Genomic DNA, 26,134 nt, shown 5'->3' with positions numbered 1-26,134 from the left:
AAGGAAGTCTAATTGAGCAGAGGAATAATACTAAAGGCCCTCTCATATATTCTGTACCTAGAACCTTAGTCACGCTCCACCTACAAGTTCTAATTTTTTGAATGCTTTCCATTTTCTCAAGCAGTCGAATTTGATGCTTGTGGCGGGCAGGTGTTTAAAATATACAGAAATAATAAATAATCTAACATCACCAACCAGTGGTATTCTATGGTCAACATGTGTTAATATGCTGGCATAGTTTCAATAGTAGGTCAATATAATCTGCTATATTCCTATGAGAATAAACGAACCTGAACACCTCTTCTTTCCAACCAAGGTTTCATGTGGTACCTAACCACGAGAATCAACACTCTTTTCTTGCATCATTCAGCACGCGGCTCTGAGATAGTCAATGACTTATTGGAGTACTCTAGATGCTCAGCGGGAACTTGTTTCCCTTCTTTCTGTGGCTCCTCGGGGTGAACGACTTGTCGCTTCGAGTCCGCTTCCGCCAACGTCTCCGACAGATGGACAACCACCTCATCCGCATCACCGAATTTCTCGCCCATTTCTTCCAATGGAATCTTTTTAGTTTCGAAAATTTCGAAATACATCCACACCCAGCCAACAGCAGTAATGCATATAAAGACCTAGGTGAGAGGTTAGGGTACGGTCTAGTGAAACAGGGGAATATGCAAGATATATACCAGGAAGTATTTCCACCCAATGCTACTAACAGCCATAGGAGTAACCTGTAGGTAGACAATTGCCGACAATGCATATATTGCAATGGCAACAGCCATCCCTTTAGATCTCATATGGCTGGGGAATATCTCACTCATAAAGACGTAGGTCGGGGCGTCAACACCCATTGCAAAAAAGACCAGAAACGCAAACAGCGCCGTTATGCCAACCCCTACAGTCCCCATGCTATGGTGCTTTTCAACCTCAGCGACCGTCGCCGCGAAGACGCATAGGGTGACGAGGCAGCCGCCGAACCCAGTGAGCAGCATACGCCGTCTTCCGACATTATCTAAAAGAACAGCGCCGACAATATTTCCGAGAAATGCAACTAGCTCTCTGTTAATCGATTGCTGCCCGCAAGTTTGCCACGAGAAAATTTCCAACATACTGGTATCTCTGGCGCCAGCAAGAATAAGTTGGTCGCGTGTGTCGAAGCCAAGGGCGGAGTAAAAAATTGGACCCTGTAGAGAACATCAGTTGAGCCTGATAATGCATTTAGCAGAATATACATAGTTATTGAGGACTAACACCGCCGTACTCTGGCCAAGAAAGGAAACTCCCGAAGCTAGAATCACGCGTTTCCTATATGATGGCTTCTTAATCAGCTGCATCCATGACCCGTCCAAGGCACGGTCGAATGCAGCTTGCTGTTTCATCTGAGAGAACTCGGCCAACGCGAACATATGACCATCTTCTCCAGGGCCGGCACGAAGCTGAGCCATAACCTCCCAGGCTACATCAGGCTTATTCTTCATCAACAGATAACGGGGTGACTCGGGAATAAAGGGGCAAACAATTAGAGTTATCAGGGGCCAAATGATTCCAATCCCGAAAGGTCCTCGCCATTGCAAGGCTTCATTCTGAGCATAATAGAAGGCCAGACCCATAAAACCCCCGCAACAATAGCCGAATCCGAGAAAGACACCGCAAAGGCCTCCAAAGAAACCCCGCATGTTGGGCGTAGCAAGTTCGGAGATGTATCCCGGTGCTTTGGATTGTAAATCGCCATGAAAATAACAAAACAGAGTGAATAGACCTACCCAGAGCCAAGTACGCAAAACTGCCGGCACCGGCAAAGAATCGAAATACCAACAACATGGCCATGTTCTGGGCCGCAGTAACTCCAATGCCGCCGATTATTGAGATAATGGAGCAATAGAGCAGCGCATTCTTTCGTCCAAAGCGGTCGGAAATCTCACAACCGCATAGAATGCCTACCACAGCACCTGCCTGTTACACATATCAGCTCGTAATTTCTTTTCCGTTTTTGTGTTCTTGACGTCCTTGAGCTGGATCGTCGTGGAAGAGCATGACTCGCCTGGAAGACACTAGTAATGGTTCCTGCCATCCCTTCCTTATCATGGTAGATTCCATTCTCGTCACCAAGGCCCATATATTTTAAAAAGGATGGCTTTGCTAGCGTCGAAGCAACAATAACAGATGGGTAGCCAAAGGCAATTGTTCCTAGTGATATGAGAAAACAAGATATAAAGCCATTGTGTACACAATCAACATGGTTGCCCGTCCGTAAAGGCCACATTTTTTCAAATTGTAGATAAGAGCCAAATTAATAGCTGGATGGTCTTTGGAAAGTAATGCTAAAGTTTACTTTTCCTTTAGAAGTAAGTCAAGAAAGAAATAGTCTTTAGCTTTATACTACCCCGGAATTGCTCCAAACGTGGGAGTCCGGAGATATGATTGCCGATGACATGAAGTCACGTGATAAACATATAGTTTATGTAGATTATAGCTAGATCCTCTATATTAGTTTTATACATTTTTTTAGAAACCTCTTATTAAGATTAATTAATATAATAACTTAATTTACTTTAATATAAAATACCCTAAGACGACCGAAGGGAGAGGAAGGGATACTATCCTGCGGGAGGGTACGCTGATATTTGACAATCCCGACACTGCCCTAAAACGAACGAAGTAAGATAAAGAAGAAACGTCCTACAAGTGACTTTAGATGAAACTTATGAGGAGTAACTAAGGTGGTGAGGTCATTTTCCAGAATCTAGGCTAAACCGGTTGAGGGGATGTTAGTACCGAGCTGGGAGGCACACAAGGACAACCCAGCGAAGGAAAGTACTCTGCGAGTTCTGGCGCTGTCATCCATTTCTAGAAGTCTAATAACTAGAGTCGGTGGATTCCAGGCTGCATCGCCTTGCAACCGCTTCTAGGTTGCATCATGGCCGTCTGTGTACCTCCCCCGGCCGCCGGCTCGCCGCATGAACTAGATTGGGACGGGCATCCACGACCTCCCCTGTAACTGTCTATGTAATGTAATAGCATTATAAGTTTGAGTTTCGACTAGACGGTTACATATTTTGGGTCGAGTGTATATCAATTGATAGATGGAAAGGAAGAGGCTACACTACTTCAGTAGATTGGAAAATTGATTAAGCTGGTGCGGAAAAGATCTTGTCAAAGTCATGCTCACTCCAATACATCTCAGGGCGTACGCCAGCAAGTTTCCATACTCCGTTAAGTTTCTTGTACCAATGTTTAACGCTACCATAGCCGTGACCTCGATAAGCGACTGTGGTGGTATCAAGGTTTGCGTAGCGTTGGTGTGCAGCACGAATCTGATGGACGGCAACGATCTCAGTGTCAGACACCCACTCGTAATTGGCCGACCCGATCAGGTGTTGAGTGCGAACGAGCGGATCTCCTACGAAATTAGGAGAGCTTATCATAGAAACGAATTCCTCGGACTTCATATGTGGGAAGCATTGCTGACCAACGATGCTGTAGTCAATCTGCCAGCACAAGGTCAGTCCAAAAACGCATTCGAACGCATTCAGTAGTGCGGCTCGGAGCGGATGCTAAATACATACTAATAGGTTTGGTGCTAGAATATTTCGAAGTCTATCCCAGTCCTATCTTAGATAAACAAGGTAATCATGCGCCGCTAGTAAGTAAATAGCTTACCTTTTTGTCGTGGCTATCAGCCCACTCAAAGGCGATTTGAGTGATGGCAATGTAATCTAAACACGACATAACAGACATTTCAGTTAAAAAAGAAGGGATTTAACCGGCTCTAAATGATTCACCTTGAAGTTGAATATTTTCCATCCTTGTGAATATTTGAACTGGTGGAAAGTGCTGCTGGGTACTGCCAGAATAGTCTCTTGCAAAGAAAGTACTATAGTCAAAATACCGAGTCTAGCGAAGGGACTAAAAAAAAGATGGGGTAAGCTGGTCGTTTATATGCTTCTACTACATTCACGTGACTGTAGGGATCCTTAATCGGCATAGGTGGTATATTGGGTCCAAAAAGAGAATAGGAGGGTGCTGGATGCCCCCTCTACGCTATTTATTATCAATTGATGCTTGCGTCGATAACTAGGATCCCCCTCCCCCCAAAAACCGAAAACCACACAGCTAAAAAATATATGTATATATATATATATCGCATTCCGAATTGCTTCATGATATCGAGGAATCAACGCATTACTTTATTTACTTAGGTATAACGACCTTTCCCAGCTTTAAGCTATGAAGGTCTCATTTTAGTGGGCACTAGAGGGGTTTTTAGGGTCCTGCGCCCTAATTCTCCGCGCCGTCTGCCTCGAACTGGTGCCAAAACGTGTTCCTGAACCCAAGCCGCTTATCTGCGCAGGGCTATTCGGGGGCCTTATAGGGGCTGGCGGGGCCTCTTAAGTGGCCTTCCCTGTGTTGGTCGTCGAGGTCTTGTCCTTATCGCGGCCCGGACGAGAGAAAAGCGATCCAGCCAGGTTAAACACATTGTTCACCCGCAGCCACATACAGTAGAATAATGTGATCCCAACAACAACAATTTCATCGCGCGCTGCAGGATCATCCGCCTTGGGACCAAGAAGCTCGATTTGTCCTACTTTTTTCAGTGTCCACATATTGGCCGAAAACTTCGCCACAGCAATTTGTTTCTCATTGACACAAACAAAGTCCCATATTTTGAACCCGCTGTTGCTAGTCCATGTCATGGTAATCGGCGAGCCATCCTCGGAGTATGTGTGTGATTGGTAGGTGTACACGGTTTTGAACCGTTTCTGCGCTTTTATTGAGCCCTTAACACCGTGTAGTTCGTAGTCAGGGCTTATGTCGATTGCGTGAAGTGTGCCAGTTCCAATAGTTGTACCATTTGCCGCAGATTTAAAAGTCATATGAGGTGCGTGGAGCAGTCCGAAGCTCACAGTATATAGAGGAATAGTTTGAGCATCTTCAGTAATTATTGCTTTGAAGTTGGACCAGGTAAAATCGACATGCAAAACGTGGGGCTGATTGTCCATATAAGAGTCCATGCTTAATTGATAAAATGGATACCTGGTTCTCGATCACAAGCGCTTGCTGGTCGGCCAAGGGGCCTTTATATCTTCACTTGGTGTATGCATGTATACTATGGAGTCGATCGTGGAACCCGCAACCGAACTAACCCATATGTAGTCCGACGCCGCGCTGGTCCAACCCACCTATGTGATGATGTCAGTGCGTCTAAATATCAGATATCATTGGTTTGCCATGCATTTATGGACAGTAACGAACTGGTGGTCTTGATCTCAATCAATGGAGCACGAACTAACCAGGTTGCCTCACGCTAGAAACGACTCCAGCCTCTTCCCTTTACAACCACGGCCACTTAAAGATTGCGGAAATTAAACTGTTGGTCGAGCCAAGATAATAATAGTGAGTTTTCATTATTGAATAAAGATCTATTTTTATAGACGTCGCCAGTTACAATGCCTCGATCAATCCTCCGACGGCATGATCCGGCGTGATGACAGTCAGATTCATGAGTATTTTGAAACGCTCATCATTGCACCGAAGAACTAGACTCCCGAAGATTGTATCTCTTGACTTTTATCAACTAATCTCATCCATGCTAGTATAGTCACAACGTGTTCTGAATTTCAATTTCGATAACGAAATATTATATATATTACCATCATCCCAATTGACATCTCTATGTATCAATGCATATATAAATTCTACATAGTTTCCACCCAGGAGGCTAATATATTAATATCATCTTCCCCAGATGCCGTTTACACTCGATGGCAAATAGGTCCCTTCCTTTGCTCATCTAAATCGTACATCCAATCAAAGAATATTATTGATATTTCCAGTAAGAATCAATCGTGTAGGGATAGTATATGTTGTCTTCTTGCATGGCTTCTCAGTGACCAATATTTTTAGGGCTAGAATATGCGCGATGACGGCTTATATTGATGTTTCGAATGATGACCGCCATTTCAAACCCTACAAATTCAACGTTACTACCCATAACGCTACATAGATAATGGCATAGGAGATCGCGGGTACTCATTCTGATTTAGTTCGTGCGGCTGCCGCCCTGAGAAGCACATCGCGGCTGGGTGTGGCAAGCCATGCCTATCGTAGCTTTTCGTGATTGGATATCTGAGAATGTATCTGTCAAACAGTTTCTTAGCCAGAGAATACTAATTTCATGGTGCATAGTGCCTTGCTTATTTGCCCTACCTATCTTAACCTTTTCAAGGTTGTTTTCTAAACTCTCAAGTCAAGAATGCAGTCTAGGATACCGCACTATATTGTCTCTACCCTAGTTCAATGAACGTTATGACTTGATTTGCCAAGAAACCATGACTCATTAGCTATGCAATCGTGCAAGGCACTGTAACGAGAGAATTATACCATAGTTGAGGCTCCGGTCCAACAGGTCGTCGCCGTTTTTGGAAGCAACTGCAGCGTGAGATTCCTGAAAGCCGTATCATCTCGGACCTACTGTCCTGCTGCAAATATGGTGGAATTTCGAACTCTGTCTTTTGCAATAGTATACGATCGGAACTTTATCAAAGGAGAGCCGTTCTGTTGAAGCCGATTGTTTGTGGTTATTGGGAAACATTCTATCCTGAGCGCACTCCTCAAGGACGCGCAGTCGACTTCTCCACACCAGGCTTAACTACGCTAGTTCGTATATGTATTTCTAACAAGGATTACATATTCACTACTTTTTCTACTAATTTATATCCTGAAAGAACTTTTAGATGTCTATCTAATAGCCACCTATACATTTGTTCTTATTGAAGTTCCTTTAAATATGATCATAATGTCGCATTTTCTTATTAGTCAGAGCTTCCTTCCTTTGCTTTTTGAGCATAGTGTGTGAGAGAGGCAAGATTTTGGGAATAAAACGAGATGGATCCTCGGACAACAAGGGTTGTGAGGAGGCGAAAAACCATAGTACTGGCAAGAGCTGAGAAGAGCGGTTATAGAGTGTCCTTTTACAGTAGGTGGGAATATTTAGGAAAGAATGTCCTCACGTAGATGGAGGTCGGATGGTTGGTCCTGTAATCTCGTCGGACGAGGTTTGGGTTATGAATATGAATGATAGACCTTTTTACCCATGTAGCTACCTAGAGTGCTAGCACTGTTGCCTTGAACGTCGTTAGCCACATGAATGGCTGTACGGACTAAATATATCTTATTTCTGTTACAACGAATGCTTTGGCATTGCACGCTAGTCGCTTTTAGCTTGTTCGTAAATTTTAGCCTCCTGGAAGTAGTGAGGTATCGGCTAGCGCGAAGCATTAGCTCTAATTTTGGTGGGTGCCTGGCGATCAGGTAAGAATGGCGTTTATTTTTGAGCATGCCCGAAACACTTCTGCGTTATTGACCGTCTTTCTAAAGCTAAATAATAATGGCGACTGGGGATAAAGTAGTGGCCCATATAAGATCGGTTGTGCCCATGAAGGCTGGCCATAACCGTGTCGTCCATAGCCTAACGAATTCGTCCGATTCTTTTTCTTGACTGACTAGGTTCTTTGCCATCTTTCATTTCTTGCATTAGCACAATGAATCATCTCCTATTCTCGTCTATAAATTTACTAGCACTAATTGCGCAACTATATGCCATGCCTGTCGAGACAGGCGTGCCATCTTCAATTATCACACATAGAGACGCTACGGCGCCAGCTCCTCTTAGCAATGGCCCGAGAACTACAATGAGACCTACTTTAACAATCAGAGACGATTTTGATCCTCATGTCTCGATTCCTCCGCTGACGTTAAACCTGCCTTCTAACACCTGCTTCCCGACTATCGCGCCTGACAAAAATGGCTACGTCCCGCCTACTGAATGCAATGCTCTTTACGAGTACTATCCGTCGTTCCAAGCTGCTGTCGCTTTCACTGTCGTGTTTGGTGCTCTCCTGATGGTTCACCTTGCACAAGCAATTGCGTTGAAGACCAAGTTTGTCTGGGTTATCATCATGGGGCTGGCGTGGGAATTTGTTGCTTTCTTGACGAGGTCGCTCAGTACGAAACACCAGCAAGATTCAACAATTGCACTCATAACTCAACTGTTCATTCTATTAGCCCCACTATGTTTGTCACCATACACCATCCGTATTACCACAAATTAATGTCTCTAACTTGAAACGATAGGGGTCAACGCATTCGACTACATGGTTCTCGCGCGCATGATTCACTACTTTCTCCCCGAAAAGCGCGTCGGTATTTTCAAGCCTTCATTACTCGCCGTTATATTTGTCTTTCTAGACTTCGGCTCCTTTGTCATTCAGCTCATCGGCGGAGGTATGGCTGGACCCGGTGCTGATCAGTCCACAATGACGCAGGGGGTTCACATATACATGGGTGGTATCGGTATTCAAGAAGCCTTCATCGTGGTTTTCCTCATTGTTGCCATTTTATTCCACCGGAAAATGCATCGGCTTGACCGCATGGGCGCATTAGTAGGCGACAAGACTCGCTGGAAAGGCCTGATATATGCCTTGTATTTTAGTCTTTCCGCCATTACCGTCCGCATCATCTATCGACTAGTCGAGTTTTCCGATGGAACTGATGCTTCAAGTCCAATAATAAGTCATGAATGGTTTGTGTATGTTTTCGATGCTGTGCCGATGGTATTTGCCGCTGGAGTATGGTGCATCGTGCACCCTGGGAAAGTTTTAAAAGGTCCAGGCTCTGAGTTACCTCCTTCTGGCTTACGAAAGATATGTTGCTGCTCTTGCTGTTGTAGAGGAAGGAAATCCAAGGTACCTATGAAAAGATTACCAAGCGATGAAAACGTATCAGAGGAGCTACGGCCGATTCGTCAATATGAAGAGAATAATCATCAGACTTCGCCGCCTCAAGGCTTTTACGGAAACTTCCAAACAATATCCACGGGGTATAACCAAGTTCCAAGGCAGGGCCACTCAGCCCATCAGTATTAGTCGTTGTTGCCATCGTTGGAACACTAACTAGACTCTATATTCCTTGACTAATGGCTTTGCTGTTACTGGGTTAAGCTTTCCTTCCAGCTTGTCTTATTATACATCCGTAGCGGTAAATGAATAGATTTTATTTCTTCTTTCAATTTGCAATTTCTCCTTTGACCTGTTGTTGCTGTCATTTCATTGTTTTTGTTTTCTATTATCCGAGGTTTAAATTAACTTAGCAATCCCACACTTAGTCCTTACATAAACACCAAAGCTAAGTGAATAGTCCGGCAATAGCATTGAGGTGTTCCTCGTCTGTACCACAGCATCCACCAACTGCCTTGACAGCTGGTAACAGCTCTAATACTTGCTTCATTGCATCCACAAACGTAGGAATGTCCCCACGGTCTAAAGTATCGCTATTGTCTAGCTCCTCGTGGCTCTTAAGACTAGCGTTACCTCGAAATAAACCAATTCGCTGTCGCAGGTGAGACGGCATATTTTGCAAAGGCTGCAGTATTCTCACTGGGTGCACGCAGTTGATACCAAAATATGCGGTATACCCGTTAGTCGCCGTATCCACAGATTGAATAGCATTTTCCAAGGATCGTCCACCTAGCAGCTTCCCATCTGACTCTAGACTGAATGAAACCGCGACTGGGATGCTTTTTTCCTTTGCTAGTTCCACTATAGCAATTGCTTCATTTAGATTCGTCACCGTCATGAGAGATAGAAGCTCTACCCCCTCGTCAACTAGAGCAGAAATCTGATCGCGATACATGTCTTTCGCAGCCACTACCGATATTTCATCCGAAGAATAAGTTTCATATGCATCTCTTAATGGACCTAGGACACCATCAAGTACAATGCGAATGTTTGGATTTTCCTTTTCCAAATCACGTCGCACCTCCTTGAGAAGTCTCACCGCCGAGCGGTTTAGGTCCAGCAACTCGGCCTCTGTAAACTTCAACGGCTCAGCCCACGCAGAAGACGCCCGCCAAGTCCGCGTATCAAGGATGATTCCCATGCCATGTGCAGCAGCGATATTGGCGTAAGCCTTGTAAAGGGAAGTAATCAGTTGTTGGCCTGATGAGGATGTCAGCAGCGGGGTACCAGAGAAACAGGGAAGATTAATTTTGTGTTTGTAGTAGATTGTTGTCTCTAACCCGGCTTCGGTAAGAAAGGGGACTGAGGAGGAGAGGTGTTGCGGAGGCATCCTTGTCAAGGCTGAAGATGTCGTGGACCGTCAGATCACTTGATTGATGATGTTTGTGGGTTTCGTGTCACGCCGGAGCCACCCCGCAATGTGTTAGGATTTACCCCTAGAATAAAAAGCGACGCAGCGATTTTTCTAGCCTATTATTGACGTAAATTCTCGACCCATTACTAATCTAACCCAATGCCTCACCGCCCTGCATACATGTAGTGATGATACTGCTAGTGTACAGTATTGTTACCAATATAACGTCTATATTAAAGCAGTTAAATGACTTCAGTAAATTGACCTAGGAATATTTGAATAATATTTAAGTAGCACAACTACCACAACGTTGTAGAGTCGCTTGATTGGTAGGAACCTTCTGAAGTTCCTGAATATTTCCTTTTTTATCGATATCCCTACGACACAACATCGATAGTTTATTCAATTGTCCGTGGTGTCGGGCAATCATTCTCGTCTGATATGGTCAATGGTAGGTCTAAAATATATCCATATAAGTGCTGACGGAATAGTATATTCCAGGATCACATTCCGACGGCTAGCAAAACCGACTACCAACTCAAAACAACATCGGATAATAAGTGTTAACTGAAGAGCCTGGAAGTCTTCCCGAGTGACGCGTACCGTTTTTCAGATATTGCCAAAACATCAATTTCCTTTCGGCGCGCTGGTCATCGGCGGGCGGCCTAACAGCGGCTGTCCTTCTAGAGCGGAAGTGCCTGAACGGGGCCTTGTGGTAGGCGCCATGTGCACCTTGCACAACAGGGTCTAAAGAAGACTTAAGATCAATCCCTTACAAAAGGCTGAACGAATCAAATCGATACGAAAGCCCTGACAATAATGACCAAGGGCAAAGGCGAACACGACGGTTTTCTCTTTCCCCCTTTTATACTCGCAAAATATATCCTCGATAATATCAATATAATTACAAGAAGAAACCTGGAAGCTGATCCGGAGGCAGCTTGATATTCTTCGAACAGAGGGAGATGCATAACAGCCGATGCAAGGCATCGCATCAGCTATGTAGTCTTGTCTCCTTGCTGATATTTCACTCCCACTAAAGCTAAATCATCAGGCTCTTGGAGGTGTCTCGTCTCCTGCTGTGTGTAATAAACAGTCTTGCTGCACACTTTCTGGAATGACTCAACCTTTGGATGTGACAGTCATAGGCATAAAATAATAGGGTTTAAAATTGATTAAACCGGCATTCGAAGTCGTCTCCGGTTGGAGACGGCGGATTCGTCCCACGACTGCCGGATCTGGAACTCCCATTTCTTTGTATCAACAACGAATTAAGCCACCAAGTGCTAGTCCACAATAACAGCGGAAATGGTAGTAATGCTTCTTTGCTGCTAATTACCGCAAATTTATCACCTTATCTTGGGCTTTGCTCTTGCTTCGAAGGGTGAAGTTGCCCTCATACGACGTTGGTGTAAAAATATATGTAGAGGTTTGAATTGACTAATACTCGAGTCAGCGATGGAATGGGGAGCAATCCACCACTTCACTACATTGTTGCCAGGAAAATAACATTAAAATCTGACATATGAGAAACGGCTTAGGTAACGTACGGAGTCAAAGTATCTAGTGACATAAAGAACTAGCAAATTGCGGCTTCCTACAAGCGTAGCTCGAATATTAGCGAGGCTTTCTCCTGCAATACAAGCAATTTGGGGCAAACAAAACGCTCAAAAAGAGAATGGTCCATCTGTCTCCTATGCAACCAGGATATTATCAAGCTTCGGTACATATGTAGCATTCGTGACCAAACAAAGAATTTGAACTGTCGAGTATCCCAGTGCCAAACTTTTTTACTTCTATAAATATGTCTCTTAAGCAGCATTTTAAATCTCATATGTCCTACATATTTACACCCAGCATCGAAACCTACATATATAGCAGTGGTCTAGAATCTTGGTATCTAGATGGATATATACATTTTGATTCTGAATCTTCTGCTCTATCTTTTGTGGGCAACCGCAGACAACACAAATTCCCTCCCAATTGTGGATTTGGGATACATAATACAACAGGCTACATTAAATGTACGATTGTCAGATTCCGCCCACAATTTGTATAAATATCCTCTTAACAGACCTTCTATAGTTAGATGAAGAACTCTACAACTTTTCCAACATTCAATATGCAACCGCACCCTTATTCGCGGCGCCTCAGAATATTACGACAATACACCGCTGTATAAATAGTGGGCAGGTTCAAGGTATATGTCCCCAAAGTACACCATGGTGGCAAGTTCTCGGAAGTCAAATATCGTCGCGAAAACATCCAGTGGGCCTCAGCGCAGCGAATAACACATTCTCCACAATCAAAACACAATACGATGCAGGTGACCCACATATATTTAATACCGTTTCAGCCCATGTCGATCCCCGTACTGTGCAAGAATGTTTGACACTGGATGTAATTGTTCCAACGAATGTGTGGAATCGGCACGATTTTAAAGGTAAGTGTAAAGTCATACCGATCTTTTATAACAGATTTGAAATTCATGCTATCTAGATTATGTACCAGTGCTCGTCTGGATCCATGGTGGGGGGTATGTGTCCGGTGATAAGAACTCAGCTGGCAATCCCAATAATCTTATCAATCAATCAGTCACCAACAGTTCTTCCGGAATTGTTTTCGTTTCCCTAAATTACCGCCTAGGCATGTTCGGCTGGCTATCTGGACCTAAATTTCAATCCGAGGGCGGAATCTCTAATATAGGTCTACGAGATCAACGAGCCGGACTTGAATGGGTTAAGAGATATATCCATCTATTCGGTGGAGATGCGGGTCGTATAACCGTCATGGGGGAATCTGCCGGCGCGGGAAGCATCATGCATCATCTCATTGCAGAAGGAGGCAAGCTGAAAGCACCCTTTAGTCAGGCCATCATCCAAAGCCCAGCATTGGCACCGGTCCCGAGCACCGAAGTCCAGGATTACAATTTTGATATGGTTCTCAAATGGGCAAGCATTCTGACGACTTCGCAACTATCCACACTAGAAGACTTAAAGAACGTTCCGTTTACTACACTCCTTCAAATCAACCAAGTAACTACTGCCCCATCATATTGGGGTTCCATGACTTGGGGGCCTACAGTTGATGGACGCTATGTTCCTAAAATGCCAGGTGTCTTGTTTCAACAGGGGCATTTCGACCACTCGATCAAAGTTGTTACAGGTCACAATAGTCATGAAGGGAGGAGTTTTGGCTCTCCACTAGTCACTGACGAGAGTCAGTATCTACAATATCTCCGTGAGCTTTTGCCATCTGCGTCTGCAGATATTATAAATTATTTGGACAACCACCTCTACAGCCAAAGATCTAATTGGAGCAACGATCCAAACAGAAATGAGAGAGACCGATTAATAAACACGATCACAGACTATTTTTTTATTTGTAACAATCGGTATATAGACACTGCATACCAAGATATTGGGTCATGGGGATACTACTTTGACGTTCCGCCAGGCGTTCACGCGCAAGATTTGGCTTACACATTTTATAACCCTGGAGCAGACTCCAAGATAAACGTGACCATTGCTCGGCAAATGCAGAGCTATTTCGCAAACTTTATCCAAACTGGAGATCCAAATGCACCCGGATTACCGACATTGGTATCGTATCGTGAGGGCTCAATGCTTCGGTCTTTACATGCCAATGCCTTGGTAAAAGATACTGCAGCAACGGATCGTTGTGCCTGGTGGCAGCAAGCCTTGTATGCATAAAAAAAATACTAATCTTTGCCTATAATGACTTACTTTTCAGATCAGCTGATTAGTCTAAGACAATTTAATCAGGATTAGGGATTGCATTTGTTGTTTCAACCTGAACCTATGTGATAAAGAGGCTCTAGGTATCAAACGACAAAGAATGTATATAAATAGTCCAATATAACCCAAACGAATGTGTATGGGAGGTGCATCCACTACCATTTGAAAAGTCTGATGAATTCATGGTTGATCACAAGTGGACCTAAAAGCTTCTAGAGCTAGAAGCAGCTAGCCCCTTCTCCACCCCGGATCGGGACAGTATATTATTATACCATGACACTACATTAGGAAACATTTCAATATCCACACCTGCATCCTCAGCTGTAACAACGACTGGAATGTGAGCAATGTCCGCAACAGAACTACCCAGATCTGTTAGCCTTATGTACATCTTTCTCAAGAAAAGGAACAGAGATGTCGAATGTTAGCCCGTACAATTTATGTCCCACTAGATAGTCTTCTGTCTCACGCAGCCTTTCATTCAAGGAAAAAAGTATTTCAAACGTATTAGAGCCTTTCGTGCCCGGCTCTTTGGTAGCAGGTGAATGAGACGGATTTTTTGTTGGGGATTTGAAGAATGGCTGCCAAGTGCTAACCTGTTCAGCCTCGGGTGAGTTTGGAGGGAATGAAATTTTATGATCTGAGTCATATTGCTTAATTAAATAATGCATGATTGCACTAGCCCCCTCAAAAGTGACGGCAAGGCCGGCTTCATCAATGTCTTTCAATACCGCATTAGGCTCATGATGAATGGGCGTGTCTTCCTTCTTGACGGTGGGTTTTATTTCATGGAAACGATATGCGAGTCTATTTAAGAGAGACCCTTAGTTTTCAACCTTCCAAAAAGAGTATGTAGGATAGACCCACCCAAGTTCGCCAAGTATAATTGCTATTTGCGCCCCAGGAGAATATCCTGGTGTCGTGTAAAAGTCAATACAACCTCTTGTTTCGGAAATGACGCTCATTTTTTATTGGTGAATTTCAACGCCCCTAGCAAGTTGCTTTTCTTTCTTTATCCTTTTTGTCGACTATATCTCCATGTCGAAGCCTTGGTCATTTATGTATAAAATAAAAATCAATTCGAGACCAGGTTTTATGGGCGATATGGCAACGTCATAGACTTGCAGACATTATTCAACATCATACGATAAAAAATAAATAAGGTTCAGCGGAGGTAGTGCCACTTGAATGTGGCATGATGTTCTCGCTTATAGATGAAAGCGAGGAAATTTCTATTTTTAAGTGAACCCATTTGCCTGCTTAGAAGAAGGATTAACTTCATAAGGCTACCGTATCACCCGCAGAATAAAGCGTTTCTGACCATGGAAAAGTGCACATGGCTAGTATCTGATCGATTATTCGATCATTTCACTTTCTTTCTTCCATTCTGGTTTTACCACATGTCCAGATAATTATTCGTTGATGCTAGAACATATATGGGAAAAAAAAGGCTTGATCAATGAATCAAGTGAGGAATTGGGGTGAGATCCAATTTCATTGCGCCCGCTGTATTTCGATGGAACCGGTGAGTCGTTATTTTCTTTGTATGTTTGATTTTGGGGATGTTTATATACAATTTCTAGTAAATAAGCCCACTAATTCCTACTTTGCACGCCAAGATAGTATGTCAATAGTATCCATCTCTCTTCTGATCCCCTTCAGCATTTCCTGCTGCCACAGCGAGCTGGCGATTCATTCCCTCGGCTAGAACGCCCACATCAGTAATTATTGAAACCATGTCAAATCCCTGCTGGATTCGCGCACGGGCGTCATTGCCATCCGTACCTGCTAATGTTAGATAACGTGATGTTTACCTGGGACATATGGACGTACAGAATATAGCGGCCTTCTTGCCAGCTGATCGGGCGGCTTTTAACACGCGCTGGATGGCAGCCTCATGTTCTTCACCACCTCGGGCGACTCCCATTTGCTTTGCAAGGTCAAAGGGTCCTATAGGCACATTAAACTTTTAATAAGTGGTTGGAAGATGGGCTGCAGTGGACATACCAATGAAAAGAACATCTAGCCCATCTACGGCCGCAATCTTTTCGACATTTTCCACACCTGCCCTCGACTCAATTTGTACTACCACAATCAACGAATCATCGGCTTGTGCATCGTGATGCTCCCCGGGTACAACGCCGGGGATAGCATGTGGAGCAAACATTGGTCCGTAACCGCGGGTACCCCGGGGAGGGTATTTTGAGAATTTGACAATCTTAGCAGCGTCCTCCTGTTTACCATTTCACTTAATTCTGGGGAACCGGTCAAGTCAGGCGATTAAAACAAACCTCCGAGTGGCACATTGGTGTCATGACACCGTGAGCGCCAGCATCAAGTGCACGCTTAATCATCCATTCTTCTGCCCAGGGCACCCGGATGATCGGGCTAGCACCCTCAGATGCAACAGCATTATTGAGCTAATCCACGTCATTATTGTTGAGCTTCGTTGGGAGTGAAAAAAAAAACACAATCAAACTAACTTCATAATAGTCTCTGTCGGTGATTAACCCATGCTCTGCGTCGATCAAAACCCAGCTGAAACCTCCTGACTTGTTATTTGATGTTGATCGCAGCAATGTCTTGGCCGCCCCTGCGCTATTGAGGCTGTTCGATGTCAAGTCAGAGACGAAGCTGTCCACTGCGGGGTCCAGTTGACATACGTGAGCCAAAAGCCGAACGCTGGCGACTGGCTTTGTAGCGTCGAACGGATAGCTGTGGTGAATGGCATTTTAATAACCCTAACCAATATCTTACAGCCTGTAGCAGAGTGAAAAGAAGAAATCTGGTCCTGGTGAGAGGAATAAAAAGAAGAAGAACTAAACCCGTCAAAACGGTGCAGCTACAATGCAAGTGATAGAGCAGTCGGCGAAGACGCCGATGCCCCCCGCACCAAGACTCGGAGCTGCGCCGCCAATCAAGGCGCGATAAGAGAAGCCTCGGGGTGCTTTCCCCCGAGAACATCAGCATGATTAAAGACATTAAAATTGGATGCTATATGAGCTAGTCACTCTCTAAGTATCTGGTTATTTCTGTATTTCCTACTATCTTATTGCAATATATCAGCACGCCGGTGACTATCTGCAATAGGTCTGATGTGCACTGAAGTCGATCACTTTGTTGAACTGAGCCGATTTCTGAAATCCCTCACTTCCAAAAGATGAAGTCGATGTTATGATGCAAAACTTTGTGGGTTAACTCGGACAGTTCCGAATCATCTGAATGTAGACGTACGACGTTCTGAATAGTCCGCCAAATCAATGTATGGTATTTTCCCATGGCCAACTTCTCCGGTTTTTCGCAGCTTTCTCTAGCCAAATTCAGGGCAAGTACCGCCAATGCAGAGATTTGATATCTCTCAGCAAACAGGTATAAGCGCGTGTGAACTAAAAAGGGGTAATTTTGAATAATGCAATCGGCCTTCTCTGGCTCTACTTCGCGATAATTGCTCGAATCCACCGAAGACTGCAAAGTGTTGACAAATTCTAGATTAACCCCTGCCCATTGGTACCTGGGCCTCGGCAATTCTGGCTGTGTAGGGATGTCGAGATCAACGAATTCGCGGTATTCACCCTTGTAGGCCCATTCAACAAAGCGAGCCACGGTGGGATCGAAGTCGATCGAGAAGGTGTAAACATTCTCATGAAGGTCTGCCAATGGAGAGTAAGCCACGGGATAGCGATTTAATGTCATCTCGAACAGCTCTTTGTGGATCCGAAAAAGACAAGTCGATGATTTTCCACGGATGAGAATTGTGTCTGACCCGGATATTCTGTTGGAGTCGCGTCAGTAGCTAATCAGCTTGACAAAGGTCTGGAAAGCACTTGCCCGCGGTGCGTCACAGACCTCATGAAATCAAATACCTTGAATCCTGAGGAGGTTTCTCTAGGAAGAAAGTCTTGAGGGTGGATCAGCATGCGTAGTCCAATATCCCTCCTCGTTTCAGATCTCATATGATAACGTCTGTCCATGCCTGGGAAAATTTCGTAGACTGATGATTCTCTCTTCATGCGGCTTTCAAATAAGGTTCGGAATGCCCGCCACTTTTGTCGTACGTGTGGTAAGTAAACATCAATACAATAGGCGAGGAGCAAGACTGTTATTATATCGAATTAATGTAACTGTGGAAATGAGGAGAGAGGCGGTGCTCAAAACAGACAGCGGTTACAAAATCCGTCGAGAAACGAGCCAAACATAGAAGAGAAAATGCATTATTGCGCTTCCTGCAGGGAAATCCATAATTTTGATTACACATTCTGTGCACTGAAGATACTCCATGCGATAAGGAGTAAGTACCCACTCAGAACAATATACATTTTGAATTATATGACTTATGGATCGTTTTATTGAGTAGAGAAATGTTCTAGTATTAGTTTTCGTAAATAGTAAGGATGGGAACCGCAGAAAAGAAATAATACCCGGTTCTGACCGACGACCGAAACAATGCCATTGCTAGTAACAGCCGATATGAATCAAGACTTGCGCTTCAAGAATGACAGGTATCCCACCAACATCGAGAAAACTGTTCCACCTGCCACAACGCAACTGGCCGCAAAAACAATGCCTCTGATATAGTCATCGTTTTCTACATTGGTCAGCGTTCCCGCAATGGGGTTGCCAATGAGAAAACCCAGCCCAGAAAAGCAGAATGCCATACCCATCCAGGTGCCAACCTTGCTCAGATCCGGGACCAGGAACGCAACAGTAGTGACAGGCAGCGAGACTACAGCTCCAGATACAAACCCATACAGAATAGAAAACACGATCAGACCGGCAAGGCTGTTGATGGCAATCCAGGCATAGATTAGCACGGCAGAGGCAAGCGTACAAGCCGCCATGACAGGAACCGATCCCAGTCGATCGGCTAGAAGACCGGGGATGATACGGCCAAAAGCTGATGCAGCATTCATTATGGAAAGTAAGTAGAACGACATGTCTTCAGTGACGTTTGCGTGGGTCTCGGCGTAGGCTATGATGTAGAAGAATGGGATGTAGAGGCCGATGAATGCGAGAAACATCCCAGCAATGCAGATAAGAAATGGGATGGATTTAAAAGCAGACAGGTCAACCATCTTGCGTGCTTGTTGATGAGTTTTGCTGCGGGGTGGTGCACGAGAACGCATTATTGCCAAACTGACAATTAAACAACCTAGGGCAATAAAACCAATTACCCTCGTTGACCACGCGAACCCTATGCGCGGCTGCAATTTGCGGAAGATGATTGTATATATCACCGACCCAACGCTACCACCAGCGGCTGTGATACCTGTTGCTAGTGCGCGTTTTGTCGTAAAGTATGTAGCGACGATGGCAACACTAGGCAGGAAAATAGCACCGGCACCCAAGCCAACACAGAGCCCCTGCGCGAGGAAAAGCTGGTAGTATTCGGAGCAAAGACTGGTCATCATCATTCCAAAAACGAGAAAAAAACTTCCACCCACAATCAAGTGCCGAAAATACCCTCTGTCAAAGATCGGGCCACCCACAATGCTGAAGGTAATCAAAATAAAGCCCTGAAATGTGCCAATCCAGGATATGGTCGATGAGGAACGTGCCTGGAGTAGATTGAATTCATAGTATGTTTGATAGGCGCCGAACGTATTGATAACACCCCTTTTTGCATGTTATTTATCCAGCCGCATCAGGCAGAAGGAGATTAGTTTCATACCAAGAATTAAAGAAGAGTAGGAACGCTCCAAACACCTGGAGCCATGCTTTAATGCCGCCATTGGGAATGATGTCCTGCTCTTGCTTCTCATCATCTTGGGCCCTTAGAGCGGGAGAGTTTACTGATCCAGTAGACGAAGACGTCAGGCCGCCATTACTATGCTGAATGCTGGCATCCATATTTGAGGCCATGCCTAGATAGGCCTAATTTGGCTGTCTTCGGCCAGGAATTTCCCCGTCTGGCTTTAAATGTATCGATGTATTTTGGATGTTGTCGTTAATACATCAATATACAGGAACTTTTGTCTGTTCCCTGGTTTGTTTATATATGTCACAACACATCCAGGCACGGAGTCCATGCGCCAGGAAGGAGCGAAAATGCCTGGCCACGGTGGTTCCTCCCCGAGCATCACATCATCGAGACTGTGTCACGACTTTCCGAATTCGGCAGGAGAAAGCGCCAAGCACCAACCATTGCTGCCACACCGAGGTTATCAAGCAAGGCTATCGCTGAGCGATGCTGCCTGATCGGGAATTGCGCTCGGCGTATGACACGGCGCGGTTGCCCGAAGAAGCATCCAGATTGCCGATTGAACTATTATTAGTCATCCAGCTTAGTCACTTTGACCACGGAAACGGAGGATGTCTTTTGAGAGATTGAGAATCCGGCCAAAAACAATGGATAGACCGATCATTTCGCAGATAAGAATAAGAATAAAGACTGACGGCAAGCCGCTCCTCGCAGGGTGTTTCGTCGACCCTGACCTCAATTGTTCGTATTCTATAAATAGCCTTGGTCCGTTGCAGGGGTTTGCACATGGAAGATAACATTTGTTTTGTTCGTGGTGGAGAGGGCATATATACATTGTTATAGGAAAACTGAAGAACAAATGTGGTGTTCGGTGGATTTTTATATGTAGTGATTCCGTTGTCTGCGTGATCGCTGCGTGGAATAGAACGTGGTAGATGGTAGCCATTTTATAACATAGAATTCATCAACTATAACAATTTTACACTCGCCTCCAACTGTCAGACTCGATTGTCCCCTTAATGGTCTTGAGCCTAGCGGTGATGTAGTCTAGCCCGTCGGCCGCAAACTTGAGATTCGCGTAGTCGGTTGTCAGCGGTGTATTGCATTGCGACTTCATCGTCGCCGTCAGATTGAGGAATTTATTAACCGCATCTCTAAAATTGCCAAGAAATTCTTCGAGCAGCTTAAGCGACGACAGCGCAAGCATCTTCTTGTGCGTTAGGTCCTCCTCCTCCGATAGTTGATAGTTGCCGACTCCTAGTTTTACAGACTTGACATCGATGTATCGGCATGTCGCCAGACTGCAAAACATGTAAAGCAGGCGTTGTAGAATCAGTATGTTGACGACAAAACTCCATGTGCCTTTGGTGCAGTCGGTGCAATTGAGCTGATCACTGAGCATCTTGGTGGTTTCACGGGCGGTGTTGAGGATCGTGTCGATGCCGACGTTGTTTGCATCCCGAAAGCTGGTCATGGTAGCCATGCAGGAGAACTGGGAGGAGAGACAGTTGCAGGTGGACGGTGCATTGCGGATTGGTGGTGTATGAGGGGGAGAGAAAGTGTTATTGTGGTTGCTGTTATCATTGATGGTGGTGGTCGTTGGTGCGTCGTACAGCTGCGTGGGAGGCATGTCTACAGCGAAGCTTGGATATAGATTCAAGTCGTCAAGAGATGAAGAAGATGGAGCGCCCATGAAGGTGCTGAAGTTCAGCCAAGCGTCGGTATTGAAATTACCCAAGTCTGGTTGGCTACTGGAGACCAAAACGGCAGACGGGTCGACCATTGGTGTTGATTTCGGATGGCCATTCGTCTCATCTAGAGCATTTGCCGTGACCGACGAGATGGTCGGCGAGGAAGTAGTGATAGTTGCTGCTGGTTGCGTATCGCGCAAGGGACTCGCCCTCAGTCTTCCGCTGCGCCTGGACACGCCGTAATGACAGTCCATACCACGGGTGTGGCATCGGGAGCAGGGCTGGCCGCCGCCGCAGCGGACCCTAGAGTGTCGACAGCCGTCGCAGGCCTCGCGCAGACGGCGCTGCGACGACTGGCAAAGGTCAGAGCGGCGAGGGCTTTCTGTAGGGGCATCGGAGCTGGTGCGGGCATCCCAGGTCAGCGTGTACTGGGTTGGGACGCTCGCTGAAGAGACCATTTGTCCCCTAAATTTTTTTTTAATTTTTTTTCTTTTCACAGATTTATCCTGTGTTCTCGGCGTTTCCTCGCGCTCGGCGATAGACGCATAGAAAAGGAATGGTGTGGTGTAGTGTAGTGTAGTGTAGTGTACGGTGTGATGGGGCTGGGATTGATGGGCGCAGGAAGGCGGCGCGGCTGACAAAGCGCGGCGTCGCTGAGCGAGAGACACTGCGACACCAACTCTTAAGAGTCTGAGCAGATTTGCGTGGCTTTTTCTATGGCAGTCATCAGGTCCTGGCCCCAAACACTGATTGCGAGACCGATTTAAGGCTTTGAAGCGTCAAAAGAGCACGCGAACAGCAGCAACGTGGGGGGCCTCCACGTTATTCACTCTCTTCTTGTCTTCCATCGTCATCCCATCGAGTTTGCCCATCGCCGGCTTGCGAGACATTGCATGTTGCTATCGCTATACCTCACCAACACCATTCCCATCGCCGCCCGTACCTCATGATGGCCTCTCGCCTGATCGCTCCTCTAAGTCGTCTCACCATGAGCCGTCTACTTCTAGTCTACTGTCTAGTCGGCGTGGCGCAGCTAGTGACCGCCCTAGCTGAAGCGCCGCTGTGATTCGCTTGTGTGCGCCAAATACGATGCGCATTGGCGTAACTGCGCTGAATCTTCTTCTGCTGTTGTATCGACATGAAACAGAAAGAGAGACTGACTGAACCGACTACTACTGTGTGCTCTTCTCCATCTACAGCAGGCAAGCGCAACCAGGCCGTCTCCCATGGATAACGGGACCTCAGCGACCGATATCATCACCTACGTCGGTATACCCCTCGCGGTCCTCGGTGTTCTTCCCATCCTCTACTCGTTCATCCGCGCGATACTGACGCAGCGATCTATCTGCCGTACACTCAAGCACCATGGCCTCCTCGATTCTGCTATCACGCGTGGTAGTCTCATGGCCGGCACTGTCGAAGTTGAGCTGCCACGGTGCACAATAACCCCGCTCGATCGTGACTTGGACGCCGAATACTGGAAGCTGAATGCCCAGCAGGCCTCACTATTGAAGGGCGGTAGCTGGTCGATTTTTCATTGGAACCGCCTCGTCACCGGCAGACAACTATATCGATGCCAGTTCAAGGAAGAATTGAGGGTGCCGCAGGCAGATATTGATTTTGAGGATCTGGTCGCCTTTCTGTTGGATCGGGGCGCCGTTCCAGATGCCAAAGGCTGGCATATGCTCAAAAGCATTGGACTGTGGACACCGACTGCCACTGCACTGTTGAAGCCCCCAAGGAATTTGCCAGGAACCGTATTGAAAGTCGCCCCGCCCGAAGATTCCGATGGGGTTTTGAGTCTGCAGCTATATTGGCAGTCCGAGTGGGATTTGAGGAATGCTGCGAGTTTGCCTCCATTCTGGATGAGACTGCAGCAACCCAAACTTGGCAAGGCCTTCTTTGACAAGGAGACGGAGATGCTTTTTTCTAGCGACTCTAGAGTTTCGGCCAACGAACAAGCTGATTCAAAACAAGCTGATTCAGCGACAGAAGAAAACATCAAACCTCTGAGTCGCGAAGATACCCTTGTAGCTAGCTCTATCGCAGAATCAAATCGTCCTGCACCGCTCTCTCTCATTACGTCAATAGAAGACGCAAAGGCCCTTGTTACCACCGCCCCCAGTGATAGCGTACGTTTTAAAACCGACGGGGAACAAATACGCAGTGTTTTATTTGAAAGCCATGGTATTCTAACTGGCGAAAGTCGAGACATTTGCAATTTTGGAGGCGAATATTCCAGTCTCTGGTTCGTCTGCGCTGCTTCGGTGTTAGGACAAAGCCGAGAGTCTGGAATCTGGAATATTGCCATACCAGATAACATCGTTACTTTTGCCCGGCGCAAGTCGATCCCCTGCGGGGTGATGGTTATACTCGGTATGCTGAGCGACGAGGACGTGCCTCCATGGGCTTCTCCACCCCCGACGACTACAGAAACTCCTGCTGAAGTTCATCAACGAATGCAGGAGAATATGCATGCTCATCGTATGGAAAACGCAATGCCCCCTGCCCAGGCAGCTGAAGCACGACAAGTTCGAATGTTACGTGATTCTCAGCGCTTCCACATCCAACATCAGAAGCGAGTGCGGCTGCAAGGAGAATATCAAGAACGACGACTCGTCGAAGCCATCCAATCCCCCCGACTAGACAATAATACAGTTGCAGAGGCTAACTTGGCGTATCTCGTTCGCGAAGGGATTGTGCCAGACCACTATACACTCCTAGATTTGGTTCACGCGGTTTTGTATCTCATGATTCTTGACCTGAGCCAAGCAAAGCTCATCGTCGATATTTTAGAACGATGGGCTCTGTGGTGTCAGTTTGGCGGAATGCAGAAAGTGCAGCTTACGCTGTTGATGGAGAATAAAGTCGCCTTCTGCTACGCGTCAGCCTTGGTAGCAATCATCCAACAGGCTAGCTCGGGAAGCAGCAACGTGTCGTCGGATATGTTGGAGTGTATCAGGTTATGGAAGAGAGTAAGACTGGGGTAACTCGATGTATATTACAATATCATTCAAGCCACCTGTAAATGGAAAAAACAAAGCCGAAAACTGCAAACCGACAATGGGAGACAGTTAATCTTCAATCTCGTATCCACATGTAGCCCTATTATTCCACATACAATGTACTTGTAGTTTGGTTATAACCTTTCACTGGCCTCAGGCAGTCGTGCATCACGTGTGCGTAACCTCCCCATCATGATTCCTTCCTCCGTATTCCTTCTCTATCACGATATCATCTCATCATATCATGATACCATCATCTTGAGGCTTACATGCTGTTCTGCTATCGTCGCTCTGCTGCCTGGACATCCGGAGCAGAAATCCAACAAAAATTGTTCCTCATTGTCAACTATTGGCGAGTCAGAGCTACTAATAGATGTAGTATGGACTTTTGAGATGCTAAGCCACCTGTTCCGGAACCCGGGTTCGCAATACCAAAACATTGAAAGCTCACAAAAACCACAGCTTGATTAATGATGGCAATATAAAAATTATCTTCGAGGTTTCATCATGCTATAACCATATATCTCTCGCTCCTTGATCAACCGATTCCGATCCGCCGCTACCAACGTTTAAAACATTTCATAAGAGTACATATGAAGTCGGGTTATACCACTGATATTCGAAAGGAGTCCCCAAATCACTTGATTGTATAGAGATTGTTCAGCTGCAAACCTCGATCAACATGTGCGAGAATCCCTAAAGTTCGATTATCCAGGTATCCTTCTGTGGTCTATCTCCTTATCAACAGTTGCTGATATGGGATTTGGGTAGAGCATAGAGATCGATGCCTCTTCCGAACCTGCAGATACTCCAACCACTCGTTTGGCCGGAAGTAAGTATTCAAGTATCACTCTTTGATAGCACTAAGTGACAGCAAAACAGAGTTCCAGTGAATTGTCAATCCCCCTTCTAGAAATGTCCCCGGATCTTAAACAATACACTCAATACCCAGCATGCTCCCAATTCCACAACATTATAGGGTCCCTCACGCCCGTTACCAGTTGTTGAAGTTTTCGAAGACAGACCCACTCCTTCAGAAGCTTCAAATATCGAGGAATACTACTAGACTAAACGCCTTCAAAATAACTTTCCCCCAACACTCGGGTTCAAAGTTCAACAAGAACAAATTGATCGAGACTGTGATATCGGTAACTAGATAAATAACAGTGAGCGACAACTTGGGCCATCCGAACATCGTGGTTGTAGATTTTGATCCTTATTCGTTTGAAGATGGCTAGTGGACTTCTATTCGCCAAATTCTACACCTGAAATCTGGTTAGGCGGTGAAGGAATGAAATTGAAGTGAGAATTCGGTGATAGGAGGGAGAAGATTAAAATGAGAGAAATATACGCAATTAGCTTTTTCCGGGAATTTCATTCTATAGTTGACGAGAATCAAAGTATGGAAGAATACTGGTAGCCTGGTTATAAAAGAAAATATCTTCCATTACAAGGACGAAGGCGTATAGAATGCATTAATATATTGGAGCTAGAAGATTGAGCGGACCTATGATTGATCGACCAAGGTATAGACTGGGTGCAATTGATAAGTCATAGTCGTTGCACATGTTACAGTTGTAACTCCTGTTCTATATAACTAGGCTGCATATGTTTGAAAGATGACATCTTAATGATTTACTTGTTGTGCACATGAATTATGTTTCTCAAGATCCTACTTTCTTTTGGCTGTGATACTAATTCTTAGTATGCATATAATAGATGGAAAATTATGGGGTGATTCAGACCCATCAGCCTGTTTGGCACTATGGATTTTTCCACACATATGTAGCGTGCCAGGTTATTTATCTTGGTCTCACACAATACTGAAAATAA

General features: G+C 45.4%; 12 protein-coding genes across 12 annotated transcripts; 3 read left to right on the top strand and 9 right to left on the bottom strand.

The window, feature by feature from the left end:
• Positions 1-205: 205 nt before the first annotated feature.
• Positions 206-2,326, bottom strand: BGW36DRAFT_177056 (general substrate transporter). The gene is made up of 6 exons (XM_046209691.1): positions 2,042-2,326; positions 1,764-1,953; positions 1,233-1,711; positions 1,112-1,184; positions 687-1,051; positions 206-629 (listed from the first exon to the last, which is right to left on the bottom strand). Exons 1-6 carry the CDS (start codon positions 2,261-2,263, stop codon positions 363-365), a joined length of 1,596 nt encoding a protein of 531 aa, XP_046072623.1. The 5' UTR covers positions 2,264-2,326; the 3' UTR covers positions 206-362.
• A 770-nt stretch (positions 2,327-3,096) lies between these two features.
• On the bottom strand, positions 3,097-3,893 carry BGW36DRAFT_379691 (Scytalone dehydratase). The gene is made up of 4 exons (XM_046216240.1): positions 3,783-3,893; positions 3,661-3,716; positions 3,567-3,608; positions 3,097-3,488 (listed from the first exon to the last, which is right to left on the bottom strand). Exons 1-4 carry the CDS (start codon positions 3,802-3,804, stop codon positions 3,129-3,131), a joined length of 480 nt encoding a protein of 159 aa, XP_046072622.1. The 5' UTR covers positions 3,805-3,893; the 3' UTR covers positions 3,097-3,128.
• A 138-nt stretch (positions 3,894-4,031) lies between these two features.
• Positions 4,032-5,028, bottom strand: BGW36DRAFT_379689 (uncharacterized protein). The gene has a single exon (XM_046216239.1). The coding sequence runs from the start codon at positions 5,010-5,012 to the stop codon at positions 4,389-4,391; it is 624 nt and encodes a 207-aa protein (XP_046072621.1). The 5' UTR covers positions 5,013-5,028; the 3' UTR covers positions 4,032-4,388.
• A 2,573-nt stretch (positions 5,029-7,601) lies between these two features.
• On the top strand, positions 7,602-8,924 carry BGW36DRAFT_427858 (RTA1 domain-containing protein; the record flags this gene model as incomplete). Its single annotated transcript, XM_046220466.1, has 2 exons — positions 7,602-8,073; positions 8,134-8,924. The coding sequence occupies 2 exons, from the start codon at positions 7,602-7,604 to the stop codon at positions 8,922-8,924; spliced, it is 1,263 nt and encodes a 420-aa protein (XP_046072620.1).
• Positions 8,925-9,034: 110 nt separating this feature from the next.
• On the bottom strand, positions 9,035-10,245 carry BGW36DRAFT_379687 (putative homocysteine S-methyltransferase). The gene has a single exon (XM_046216238.1). The coding sequence runs from the start codon at positions 10,123-10,125 to the stop codon at positions 9,184-9,186; it is 942 nt and encodes a 313-aa protein (XP_046072619.1). The 5' UTR covers positions 10,126-10,245; the 3' UTR covers positions 9,035-9,183.
• Positions 10,246-12,053: 1,808 nt separating this feature from the next.
• Positions 12,054-14,088, top strand: BGW36DRAFT_450661 (carboxylesterase; the record flags this gene model as incomplete). Its single annotated transcript, XM_046221808.1, has 4 exons — positions 12,054-12,173; positions 12,235-12,391; positions 12,476-12,598; positions 12,649-14,088. The coding sequence occupies 4 exons, from the start codon at positions 12,054-12,056 to the stop codon at positions 13,860-13,862; spliced, it is 1,614 nt and encodes a 537-aa protein (XP_046072618.1). The 3' UTR covers positions 13,863-14,088.
• BGW36DRAFT_379686 (putative glutathione-S-transferase theta, GST) lies at positions 13,926-15,038 on the bottom strand. The gene is made up of 3 exons (XM_046216237.1): positions 14,775-15,038; positions 14,343-14,714; positions 13,926-14,269 (listed from the first exon to the last, which is right to left on the bottom strand). Exons 1-3 carry the CDS (start codon positions 14,870-14,872, stop codon positions 14,110-14,112), a joined length of 630 nt encoding a protein of 209 aa, XP_046072617.1. The 5' UTR covers positions 14,873-15,038; the 3' UTR covers positions 13,926-14,109.
• A 388-nt stretch (positions 15,039-15,426) lies between these two features.
• BGW36DRAFT_176892 (2,4-dihydroxyhept-2-ene-1,7-dioic acid aldolase) lies at positions 15,427-16,846 on the bottom strand. The gene is made up of 6 exons (XM_046209689.1): positions 16,571-16,846; positions 16,391-16,514; positions 16,199-16,327; positions 15,915-16,140; positions 15,741-15,857; positions 15,427-15,692 (listed from the first exon to the last, which is right to left on the bottom strand). Exons 1-6 carry the CDS (start codon positions 16,636-16,638, stop codon positions 15,535-15,537), a joined length of 822 nt encoding a protein of 273 aa, XP_046072616.1. The 5' UTR covers positions 16,639-16,846; the 3' UTR covers positions 15,427-15,534.
• A 208-nt stretch (positions 16,847-17,054) lies between these two features.
• On the bottom strand, positions 17,055-17,878 carry BGW36DRAFT_427853 (uncharacterized protein; the record flags this gene model as incomplete). Its single annotated transcript, XM_046220465.1, has 2 exons — positions 17,055-17,679; positions 17,754-17,878. 2 exons carry the CDS (start codon positions 17,876-17,878, stop codon positions 17,055-17,057), a joined length of 750 nt encoding a protein of 249 aa, XP_046072615.1.
• A 270-nt stretch (positions 17,879-18,148) lies between these two features.
• Positions 18,149-19,991, bottom strand: BGW36DRAFT_176994 (major facilitator superfamily domain-containing protein). Its single transcript, XM_046209690.1, has 2 exons — positions 19,576-19,991; positions 18,149-19,520 (listed from the first exon to the last, which is right to left on the bottom strand). The coding sequence occupies exons 1-2, from the start codon at positions 19,764-19,766 to the stop codon at positions 18,380-18,382; spliced, it is 1,332 nt and encodes a 443-aa protein (XP_046072614.1). The 5' UTR covers positions 19,767-19,991; the 3' UTR covers positions 18,149-18,379.
• Positions 19,992-20,584: 593 nt separating this feature from the next.
• On the bottom strand, positions 20,585-21,754 carry BGW36DRAFT_427851 (uncharacterized protein; the record flags this gene model as incomplete). The annotated part of the gene is made up of 1 exon (XM_046220464.1): positions 20,585-21,754. The coding sequence occupies one exon, from the start codon at positions 21,752-21,754 to the stop codon at positions 20,585-20,587; it is 1,170 nt and encodes a 389-aa protein (XP_046072613.1).
• Positions 21,755-22,138: 384 nt separating this feature from the next.
• On the top strand, positions 22,139-24,297 carry BGW36DRAFT_176886 (uncharacterized protein). The gene has a single exon (XM_046209688.1). It carries the CDS (start codon positions 22,523-22,525, stop codon positions 24,284-24,286), a length of 1,764 nt encoding a protein of 587 aa, XP_046072612.1. The 5' UTR covers positions 22,139-22,522; the 3' UTR covers positions 24,287-24,297.
• Positions 24,298-26,134: the final 1,837 nt, after the last annotated feature.

This window comes from Talaromyces proteolyticus (assembly GCF_021365285.1).
Source record: "Talaromyces proteolyticus strain PMI_201 chromosome Unknown BGW36scaffold_6, whole genome shotgun sequence".
Classification (NCBI taxonomy): Eukaryota; Fungi; Ascomycota; class Eurotiomycetes; order Eurotiales; family Trichocomaceae; genus Talaromyces; species Talaromyces proteolyticus.
This window is presented reverse-complemented; position numbering and strand designations above follow the sequence as displayed.